Source organism: Bos taurus, chromosome 16 (genome assembly GCF_002263795.3).
Source record: "Bos taurus isolate L1 Dominette 01449 registration number 42190680 breed Hereford chromosome 16, ARS-UCD2.0, whole genome shotgun sequence".
Lineage (NCBI taxonomy): Eukaryota > Metazoa > Chordata > Mammalia > Artiodactyla > Bovidae > Bos > Bos taurus.
In genome coordinates this window covers 26,494,936-26,507,190 of record NC_037343.1, presented here as the reverse complement: position 1 = coordinate 26,507,190, position 12,255 = coordinate 26,494,936, and the positions used below count along the sequence as shown (strand labels likewise).

General features: G+C 37.7%; 1 protein-coding gene across 10 annotated transcripts in view; it reads right to left on the bottom strand.

Annotated features, from left to right (window-relative positions):
- DISP1 (dispatched RND transporter family member 1) overlaps positions 1-12,255 on the bottom strand; it is a 221,790-nt gene that overhangs the window by 11,111 nt on the left and 198,424 nt on the right. For 9 of the 10 annotated variants that reach the window (XM_005216826.3, XM_005216824.3, XM_024976336.2 and 6 more), the window contains 5 exons: positions 11,966-11,995; positions 4,679-4,802; positions 3,404-3,531; positions 2,937-3,034; positions 667-764 (listed from right to left, as the gene is read on the bottom strand). In XM_005216826.3, the coding sequence (XP_005216883.1) occupies positions 667-764; positions 2,937-3,034; positions 3,404-3,531; positions 4,679-4,802; positions 11,966-11,995 (478 nt within the window). 10 annotated transcript variants of the gene reach the window in all.

The window sequence follows — 12,255 nt, the reverse complement described above, 5'->3', positions numbered from 1 at the left end:
GCTCTTCCAAGCCTGGTAGGTGACTTTATTTTTTTTTGGTGCTCTACAGAAGATTAGGAGTGGAAGTGCCTGTCTTCTTATATCTTTATGTCCTGTTAAAGCATTAAGGTGTTCAGAATTCAGAACAATCTGGATTGGATTACTCAGGCCATTTCCATAGATATTGTATTTATGTTCTTTGATGTCCTCTCCTAGCCTGTGCCCTAAATTTTCCTTTGAGGTCACCGGCCAAAAGGATCCATTGATTGCCAGAAAGGTGAGCATTTCATTGCATAATTAAGATGCTGACAATTGCCTCAGGGGGAAAGTGGAGTGAACAATGAAACTAGGAAAGAGAAAATACAACAAAAGAAGAAAAAGGCTTAACTATTATCCTGAAAGGAAATAAGCTGTGAAATAACACAAAAGACTATCAAGGACAAAGAACATGAGTGGGAAAGAAAGAGATCTTTATTAAGGAAGATGGTATGTTTTAAAGGTGGGGAAACAGAAACACTTTGATCCTGGGGTCGGAAAGAATGCAAAGCCATTCTCCTGGTGTTTATTCTTCAGTAGGTAAGCCACTTAAGTGCTTTCATCTGATCAGGCACCAGGCTCAGCAGTAAAAGGAGTTTCAGAAATATAACCTTATTTGTGCTGAACAGATTTCAGTTTTACTTTACATACCCTTGAATTATCTACATTGCACATTGATTTAATTGCAGGTAAATTCCACAATGTCTCCCCTCCAGCTGAAGTAAACACTACTCTGGAATATCGGTCACCTGGTGACAGGGGGAAAAAAAAAGAAAAAAGTTTATAAATTATTCATTTATTTCAGAAGACTCAGCATTCAGAAATAATTCAAACTGGGAAACCACATGGGCAATTCATTAGCAGTGGGGAATCCTGTCTTTCATTAAATTCCAGGGGAAAAATGTAAAAAAAAATTTTTTTTTAAATATTGCTTTAGCTCAAAGCCTTTGTAGACTCACTGCATCTTAAAAATCATAGCAGTTATGTAACATATCTAGTTCTGATCAGACTGTAATTAGGAAGAACAATACATAAGAACTTTTGGCAGAAAATCAATTGAATGCCTCCCTCTTAATTTCACAACATATCACCACAGTGGTATATAAAATCAAAGAATGAGGCACCAGTGCATATCAAGAATGGATTATAGGGGTGTTCTCTGTGGCAGCTAACTAGAGAGCAAAGATGGCAAGCGATCAATTTTAAAGCACCAACAAAAGTCAGCTAAACACAGAATGCTAGCCAGGATCACAGACATACTCGTCATTCTTGCTAAGTGCTCCGAGTTCTAGAAAAAATATTTTGAGAATCATACTGTTACAAAATACATCTCCGAACAAGGGAGGCTGTGTGATATCCTGGGAAGAACATTGTCTTTAGAGTGAAAACTGGGTTGTAACCAGCTTCTGTCATTTATTAGCTAGGTGATCTTAGGCAACTAACAGCTTCCCTGAGCCTCAGTTCCTCATCTGTAAAATAAAGACAGCAACACTTTCTCAAGAAGGTGTTGAGAATTAAATGAGATACTGAAAAACAGGTGCTCAATAAGTACTGTTTCTGCTCCCTCAGCCATTAAAAAATTAACATAAGTGAATTGAAACAAAGTAGGTTAATTTCATATGATCGAAAATGCCAAATGGTGCGAACAAAGAAAATCAATTTGCAAATTTATGAATAAAGCTTTATTACATGAGCATTTATTAATGGTCACAAAGTTTTCTTTAGTAAACTCCTGTCTTCAAGACAAAGACCCTGAAGTTTGAATAGATATAGAAACATCTAAGACCCAATCAGGTCCCCTAGTGATCTAAGAAGATAAGACAAAAAACACATCTTAGAAGGATTTTCAGCAACAACAAAAAAAGCTGAAACCAAAGGAGTTTCGATGTTAATATTCACTTAATCAGAAATTGAAGTTATCACAATTCCTCACTTGTAACCATGAGGGCTAATCAATGACATACAAAATTAAACATGTTTCTCTGAGGCCCTGAACTCTTCTTTCCTGGCAGCTCGAGAGAGCCTGGTGGGCTGCCATCTATGGGGTGGCACAGAGTCAGACACGACTGAAGCGACTTAGCAGCAGCAGCAGCAACAGAGGAACCAGGCTGACTCTAGGCGACAGCAGATTTTGTTTAGTGAATTTGCTGCCAACATTTAGAGATCTGTGATGCCATACTGAAATCAGGATTCCTGGCCTCTGGGGATTTCTTACAATATATGGGCCCTCATTTTTTCAAGGCCATATTCTGCCATATACTCTTCAATCACCATCACTTCCTACTGTCTTAACTCAGTTCACTTATCTCATCCATAAATAAGCTGAGTCGCTGAGGCACGCAAGCTTTGAACCTCTGGACTTTATTTGTTCGTCTTTCTTCCACTAATGCCTAATGACAAGGCAGGCACAAGAAGGCTATTAATACAGGTGTTTTGACAGTAGATTATTTCAGGGTTCAATCTAAAAATATGTACAAGGAGTTTTTTAAAATGACTTGAAATATTGAGCAAGGTCAATAATTTTATTAGATTTATATCTGTCTTAAAACTGGCTATAACACAATCCTCTCTTTCTTATTATTTTTTTCTTTTTCGCTCATTATTTTTTTTAATTATAGGTAAATAAATTCAGATTGCTGCTGCTGCTAAGTCGCTTCAGTCGTGTCCGACTCTGTGCGACCCCAGAGACAGCAGCCCACCTGTCCCTGGGATTCTCTAGGCAAGAACACTGGAGTGGGTTCAGATTAGTGGTTGACTAACCTAGAGAAGTAAAATTACAAGTTAATTAAACAAAATCTCTTGAAGCATGATAGAAACAGTAAAGCTGTGTGACCAGTCACATACACCCAGACAGTCTAGGTTATCAGTCACGTTCAATCCCAGGAAACTTAGGGAGGTTTGTCATTTATGATGCTACTCACTTGGAACGTCACAGAAAAAGCTGTCCTTGTGGAAGTTCCAGTCAACTTCTCTCTTCTCTCTTTCATAATGATCGTCTGACCACCTATCATCCCGATGGCTGAAATAGAACACAATTTGATCTTCAGTCAAGTCCTCACCATTCCAAGGATGAGAAGCCTACTGGTAACAATACTGCCTCAAAGTCATGACCTATTTAGTGCTTGGTATGAAGTTGGACGGATGGGCATAAGCAACCACCATTAATTTTCTCACTTCTGAAAAAGGAAAACAAACAAACAAAACAAAACAAACCCAAACCCAAACATTCACTAACAGACAACACAATCTTAAAAGACACTGACAATTTCGACACATTCAGTGGTAAAGATTTTGAGCCACACATTTTAGATGTAATCGTTTTGCCCAGGCAGTGTTTATAAGTGGAATTCATTAGCAGTGTTTTGTCTAAAAGTTAATAAATGGTTACCTTTTGGCTTGTTCATCTGCATATTTAAAGGGGTAATTTGCTAATGTTGCTTTGTATCCTGTATTTTTCACCATGTTATTCCATGTGACCAGTCTCTGGCCTATTGCAGTCCCTCTTGGTTCAAAACCCTAAGGCAAAATATTACAAATTCCCATTAGTGTACTTCATTTCAGGCTAAGTATAGTTATAACAGCTTGGGAAGGCAATGTCAAGGTGATGGATAGCTTTCAACAGAAAATAAATACGTTCCTCACAGCTACTCCAGAGGTGAACTGCATTAAAACAAGATGATTTGACATAATAATGATCACCTATTTACTGTGACAAAACGGCCTGATTCTTTGGTATGTTACATATCTCAGCAAAGAGGAGGATAAAAAACTTATCTGAAGCTTCTCTTCCATATGCATCCCTAGCATTTAGTAAATACTTATTTTTTTTTTTTTTGTAAATACTTATTTTTATATTATAAAACATCATGGTCAAATTAAATTATGTTATGCATGCTTTACAAAGAGTTTATTGTTATCATTATCCTCATTCATATTTTCCTCCCTATTCCACACCCAAGGGACATCTTTCAAAACTTAAAAACAGACCCTGCTCTCTCTTGCTGCTGCTGCTGCTGCTAAGTCGCTTCAGTCGTGTCTGACTCTGTGCGACCCCATAGACGGCAGCCCACCAGGCTCCCCCGTCCCTGGGATTCTCCAGGCAAGAACACTGGAGTGGGTTGCCATTTCCTTCTCCAACGCATGAAAGTGAAAAGTGAAAGTGAAGTCGCTCAGTCGTGTCTGACTCTTAGCGACCCCATGGACTGCAGCCTACCAGGATCCTCCATCCATGGGATTTTCCAGGCAAAAGTACTGGAGTGGGGTGCCATTGCCTTCTCCTTGCTCTCTCTTAGTAACACTGAAATTCCTTTAACTTCCTCGGGAAAAAAAAGGTGATATTCTGGTTTTAAAGATTTTGTGAAAATGTTTTTATAGTCTGCAGATTCTCCAATTTACAGCTTTTTAGCTTAACATGGAGACCAAGAAACAGATTTCCAGATTTTTGAAGGTGGGCAAGTTCCTTGACCGCCTTTGAGAACCTGAGAATACAAACAAGTCTTTCCTCTTTCAGAAAGTGACTATACTTACTGATGGCTTGAGAAGGTTTCAAAAGAGAGGGTACTAGATAGCATAAGACAAAGTGTCCTAAAATGCTTAATCTTTTGAGATGATCGAAGGCTAAATAAAATAGATGAGCAGATTCTATTGGCTCAGTTTTCCTTACCAGCAATGGATCAGAGAAATCAGGAAGCTCTGGCACTAATACTCCAACCAAGGCGCAGACCACGATGAACACCGTGCACATGCCCAAGACAACCACAGGCCAGTCTGCTATCAGGGCTGCGTAACTACAAAAGCAGAGAGAGATCACAGAGAAAGCCACTTAGAAGCAGAGTAAAGTTTTTTCACTACCTAACAGCAATTTGTTAATTCTTCCTACTTCAGACATAGTACAGGTATTTATCAATGAAAGAGCTAATGAGATTATAAACTGTTGTTCCTCAGTTGCTAAGTCGTGTGTGACTCTTTGTGCCTCCACGGACTGTAGTATGCTAGGCTTCCCTGTCTTTCACTATCTCCTGGAGTTTGCTCAAATTCATGTCTGTTGAGTCAGTCATGCTATCTAACCAACTGAAAGTGAGCATAATGTCCATTTCTGACAAGTAATATTTCATTGCTGTATCTATGCCTAGGAAAAAGATCTTGAATCTACACTTTCTAAGTGGAAAAAAACATATTTTAACAGAGGCTCCATCCTCTTTGCAGTCTCTTCCAGAACTTTTGTTTCTCCAGTTATTCCTTTCTTCCTACTTTCACTCCATCACTTCTTGAAAAAGAACCCAGCCCATAAATAGGTTCAGGTAAAGCTTTAAGAATTGTTATTTTAGATGCTATTTTAGATGTCCAACTCTTTGTGACCCCATGGACTGTAGCCTGCCAGCCGCCTCTGTCCATGGAATTCTTTAGGCAAGAACACTGGAGTGGGTTGCCATTTCCTCCTCCAGGGGATCTTCCCGGACCAAGGAACAAACCTGCGTCTCCTGCGCTGGCAGACAGAGTCTTTACTGCTGAGCCACCCGGGAAAGCCTGTAAGCCTTAAGAATAACCAAACCAAACTGAAACCTCCCATAAACCTATTAACCTTCCTTTTAGTTAAAACAAAAAGTTGGACACAGAACAATAATGAACTTATCCACTAGACTGTGAGCTACATGAGGGCAGAGACTTTTGATTTGATTGAGTGGTTGATTTAGTACAGTATTAGTGCCTTCTTCTTTTTGCTAAACATTTATATACTTTCTTCTTTGAAAATTATTTTTTATTGGAGTATAGTTGTTTTACAATATGTGTTAGTTTCTACTGTACAGCAAAACCAATCAGCCATACACATATATACATCCCCTCCCTTTGGAATTCCTTTCCATTTTAGGTCACCACAGTGCACTAAGTAGAGTTCCCTGTATGTTCTCATTGGTTATCTATTTTACACAAAGCATCAGTAGTATGTATATGCCAATCCCAGTCTCCCAATTCCTCCCATCCCCTCTTCTCCCTTGATATCCACACAGTTGTTCTCTATGTCTGTGTCTCTATTTCTGCTGTGCAAATAGAAAACTAATATAGATGATCCTGTCTGCAGAACAGTGTCTTTTAAAAGGTGCTTGGTCACTATCTATTGATTAGATGAACAAACACCCATGTATCTATCTTCCCTCAATTCTCTAATCACCATGGCCTGGCTGTGGTTTCTTACTACATCTCAGAAACTCCTCTCTGTTACCAAATCCCACAGTCAAGTCATTTCCCCCAATACCCTTCCCATACCCTCCTTCACTATCTTCCACTGAAAGACCTGTTTCTGGGCCCTTCCGTAAGACCTTGGACCAGGCCTTCCTAACCTGATGCTTGCAGATCTTGCTAACAACTTACTGCTTAATAGAAGTTGACTAAATTGAACTCTTCTAAAATTCAAAATGTATTCTGCCAACTTCAGGTTTCTTGAATTTTTATCAGAGAAGAAAAGAAACATCTAACTTCTGGACAATAACTCTAAGTCTCAACAGTGTTAGCTCATTGGGCTGCTGTGATGGCTATTTCTGGCTTATTTGAAATAGACTTCTTGCTCAGATATTTTGAGTTTCTTCTTCAAAATCACGCTGGCAGTTTAAAGAAAGCTTGTGGCTCTACAATTCTGAAAAAAGCTACAAGATGTCTCTAAGAATAGATGGCTGATTTTTATATTCTGATCGCTCAACTTCATAGATCTGGCTTCATGGAGATATTCACATTAAATAAAATATAACATAATTATGCTTTAAGGCAGCACTTGCACAGGCATTTTTCATTATTTTTCTTTTAAAAGCAACCTTAGGAGAATAAAGAATAATAGCTTGCACCCACTAAGAGTTCCAGTTGCTCTGATGCTTTACATAGATTATCATCTCACAGAATTCTCACAACAAATTTATGAGATGAAACTGAGGCATGGTCAGGTTGAATAACTTGTTCAAAGTCACAAGCTGGCCCTGGTCATGAAACAAGTATGTCCTTGGGATGTAATGTACAACACAGTAACTATAGTTAATAATACTATACTGTATATTTGAAAGCTGCTAGGGGAGTAGATTTTAAAAGTTCTCACTACAAGAAAGAAAAAAATTTTGTAACTGTGTGTAGGGATGAATGTTAACTAGACTTATTGTGGTGATTATTTCACAATACATATGAATATCCAATTATTATGTTATACACCTGAAACTTATATAATGTTACATATCAATTATATCTTTAAAAAAAAGTCACGAAGCTAGGAAGCCAGGTAGTCTGGTTTAAGAGTCTGGCTTCTTAGCTACTATGATATCTCTTGCTTCGAACACAAGAGAAACAAAAGCCATCAAGAATAAGTCAACTTGCCACAAACAGATGCTTTCCAAAACTGTCATTTAGGATTAAATTCCTAAGCCACACTCTTAATTTCTCTGTGCAAAATCATATAGACCCAAAGGACTTCAAGTTTGAACATAATTCACTAACGTAAATTCTGCATTTAAAAACTCATTAAGGAAAAATTATGCCAGATAAGGTGGAATAACTTAAGAATAATCCTGAATGTATTGAAAACACATAAATCAGAATATGTTGATTGTAGTTATTCAAATGTAAACACCAAGTGGTCAGAATCGTCCGTATTTCCAGAACACACCCAATGCTTATATTTTCTATACTTTATTTCCTCCTCCACCAAATGCAAACCAAGATGAAAGTAACTGGTTTGAAGCAATAAAATCCTTTGTCAATAGCACGTTTGAGACTTTCTGTTCATTGCTTCAGGTTTAAAAAAAAGTCCTTTACATTTTAGACCTTTAAAATATCAGCCCTATGAAGTGAAAAGGGCTCCAGGCTTACACAATTACTCATTATACTTTATATTAAATGGATCAATTTTCTTTCAAATAAACCAGAAGTTATGCATTTTTACCTACAAACATGTTATCAATAGAAGGCCATGGGCCCCAAATTGCTTAGTTTTCATACTGTGGTTTAATTTACCTATATAATGACTTTTTGTTTGTGTCTTGAAAAATCTGCACACATGCACAGCAATCTTAAAAACTCATTCAATAATTGCTTTTTCTTGCTTTTGAAAACATTTGGTTTTGATTTTACAGCACTGGTCTCTACCATATCTGTGCATGGACTACATATGGAAACTTTACAGTATTAGTGATTTCAGCACATTTCTTCCAAACACATTTAACCTTACCCTATTACAAATCCACTTCCTCACACAGCACACGTTTCACATGCTAACCTTTCTTTGAGACAACTGCTCGCACTTAAGAAATGGAATCACTATCCTGAGGACATCAAGCACCACGGGGGGAAAGCCCTAACTCTTTTGAGTAAATATTACTCAGACAGTGGTTTCTGCTAAATATCACACAGTAACTGAGGCCATTTCTGCTTCCTGCTGTCTATGCTAAGATGTTGTGTAACTACGGGCACCATGTGGGAAACAAAAGTTTCATATATAATATGAAACCCAGACAATGGTTGTAATATTATGACAAAATCTAATAAAGCAGGAAAATTGGAGAAGTAAAGGAAATTAAAAATGACCTATAAATCTTACAGCTACAGTTTTCTAGCTAATTCCCTTCATGATGCATCTGAGTTCAAGGTACATATTCTAAGTTTAAATTTGAATAAAGGACCTGTGCATTCTTTTCTCTGAAAAGTCAACTACACATGCATTGGAAGAATTTCCCAAAGGACCACTCTTTTACTATAATATGTTCCTCTGTATACCATGTAGTAATTGTCTTTCATCTGCCTGATCTAATTTTGTACATCTTTAGACCACACTACAACATAACTGTATGTGCCATCCACTTCTCTGGCTCCTGGATGACAGCAGGCAGTCTTGTCTTAATGACTGACTGACCAGGTGATGGTTTTCCTCAAGGCCCTACTGCTGTATCAGCTGCTTAGGTTAGGCCCGCAGCACTACCCATGGCACTGTTGGATTGGATTGGCCAGAAAGTTGGTTTGGGTTTTTTATTTGGTACAGATAAACCTGAATGAACTTTTTGACCAACCCAATATAAAAGAGCACATCATCATCTCAAGAGGTCACGTATCAAACAGCACAGATATGAAGGATTCATTCTCCTTCTATAAAACGACAGATAACAGAAGGAGCAGGGAGAATGGATTGCATTTGTGGGTGAACTGCAGATCTGAGTGAGTGGGCAGGCTGCCTAGCACCCTGGTCCAGGCTGTTCCTGCCCTGCTAAAGTTTTCATGAGGTATATCGACCTTGATGGCTCAAGTGGTAAAGAATCCTCCCTGCGGTGCAGGAGACTTGGATTTGATCCCTGGGTCGGAAAGATCCCTAGAGGAGAACATGGCAACCCACTCCAGTATTCTTGCCTAGAAAATCGCATGGACAGAGGAGCCTGGTGGGCTATAGTCAATGGGGTCGCAAGGAGTCGGACACGACTAAGCACACACATATACATGGGAAGTCCCTCAAACATACTCACAGATTCTCAGTCATGTTATTATTGGGTTTACTCTGGGAAAAGATCAGCAATAACTGTTAAAACAAATAAATGAAGCATCTTAGAGGGCGAACTTATGCTCATGTGACATTATAAGGGGGACCTGTTTTAAATGGACCATTTGTATTACAATAAGACCCTCCATAGTAAACTTTCCTCTAATCTTAGTTTACAAAGATCTTTTTCTTTTGACTTTTGCTGCCTTTCTGGAAACCCTCTCCTCTTTCTCCCCTTCCTTTCTGAGCGGAGAGCCAGGCTTTAAAGAGTATGAGTACCTAGGACCTGAGGCCTCTTTTCCTGACCAACTACCCCAGTCCTTAACCCTTAATAGCCTGGCTTTTGCTCTGGTGAGTCTTCTGAAACTGCCAATGTCAACTGTCTTGGTTTTCATCTTCTTTTACCTAAGAAATATTTAACACTTTAGCTATTGCTTGCTTCCTAAAAAAATCTCTTCCTCCTGTGTTTCTTCCCTTCTGTTTCCTTTAACATATGTTCCTTATCCCTCTTCTAAGGGTAAGCGTTTCTAAATGTTATTAATCCTAACTTTTCTAGTGGCATCAACTATCAATTTAGTGGAATATTTGAAGTTTATGGAATTTCACAGAAGAAAACAGTACAGAACTCTTTCTTGTGAAGTAATAAACTCATTCAACAGTTAGTATTACATAGTAAGGACGCAGGTTTTCTGGGAATAAAATCATAGTAGATATGGATATTATCCTCAAGGAACTTAGAGCCTAATTCAGAAAATCAGACAGGTACACAAATACCTACAGAACTAGGTCAACAGAGGTGTATGTTTACAGGGATACAGATAAAAAATTTTGTGAATTCTATGAAGGAAAAGATTACTGTCAGCTAGGGTGGGAAAAGGGAATCAGAAAAAGCTAATTTTAGGAAGAAGTTGTATTTACATGTGTGTATATTGAAAAGAAGAAATGAAAACTTTTAAAAATACAAATCTTTTAACAGAGAAAAATACATATGACTCTTCCAAAATGTAAGAGTTTTGGTCATTTAAGAAGATCCTATTATTTCCAGAAAAATGGAAATTCATTTTCTTCATGTGTCATATTTACTTTATGACACATTTTCGTATAACCTCTTTCCTTCATCTTTTTTCCATATTTTTTGTTGCAAAATTGGGTAAAAAAAAATGTAGTATATGCATACCATGGAATATCATTCAGTCTTAAAAAGGAAGGAAATTCTGATGCATGCTCATGGATGACACTTGAGAACAATATGCTAAGTGAAATCAGATAGTCACAAAAGGACAAACGCTGTACTCTTCCACTCATATGAGATGTTAGAGTAATGGAATTAATAGAGACAGGGAAGAATGGTGGTTGCCGGGAGCTGGGGGGAGGAAGAAGTGAGCAGGTACTATTTAATGGGTACAGAGGTTCAGTTTTGCAAGTTGAAAAAAGTTCTGGAGACTGATGGTAGTGATGTTTGTACAGTAATGTGAATGTACTTAATGCCAGAGAAGTGTACACTTTAAAATGGTTAAGATGGTAAATTTTATGCTATGTCTATTTGATTACAATTTACAAATATTTTTAAATATAAAAGGAATTTACTAATTAAAATTTATGTAGCAATCTTATTCCAAAGAAAGAATAACTCTCCTGAGGAAGGCTTCAGAGATATCAGCATCTGAGCTTCCTTAGCAAAGGAATTTCAAATATCATGAAGAATTTCTTAACAATCTCATATTTGGAATCACCATGCAAAAAGACATCTGATGAGACAATGCTTTTTTTTGGGAAACATTTGTCCATTTAAAACTTTGATTTTCTACTAAAAAATGCAAACTTAAAAATTTTCACATAAAAAAGTACCTCCATCTTAACATGACAACAAAATTTTTATAAAGAGACACAGATGAGCCATCTGAAATAAACTGCTGTGAGTTCAAGTCATGGCAGTTGGCTGGATGGTTTCTCTCTCATCAATAAGTAAGACATTGAGAAGCCAAGCCATACAGGAAAGAATTCAAAATAATCATGCAAATATAAATGATCAAAGTGAAAGTGAATGTTGCTCAGTCGTGTCAGACTCTTTGCGACCCCACGGTGTACAGTCCATGGAATTTCCCAGGCCAGAATACTGGAGAGGGTGGCCCTTCCCTTCTCCAGGGGATCTTCCCAACCCAGGGATCGAACCCAGGTCTCCTGCATTGCAGACAGATTCTTTACCAGCTGAGCCACCAGGGAAGCCCATAAATGATCAAACCCAACTAGAATTTAAAGGCTAAAAGACTCCCTTGGGATTAAAACCACTTTTTGGAGTTCAGGATTCCTCAAGCAGCCAAATCAGTGGAAATATAATTTTCCTTCATAAAAATACAAATGAGGAAGGCAAAAACAGCAGGAAAACGTAAAGAAAATACTAAAATGGGAAAAGCACATACTTATTTCATAAGATGATCCAGACTACTTTACCTTTTTGGTAACTTGAAAGGTCTGGATGGTCTGGAAAAAAGCAAAGGAAAAACAATCAGAAACAAGTCATCATAATACAAACAAATGCTTTATATATACATATAACATTTCACTTATTATCTCTCCTTATGAAAGAATCCTTGAAGAGTTAAAAAAGACATTTCTATTTGAGAGATTTTGGATTTAATAATGAATGTTGACCACCTTGTATGCCAGTAGGTGGCATATTCTCAGATGTTCATCACACACTCCTAGGGGAATCATAGTCATACCAGACATTCTCCAAACCT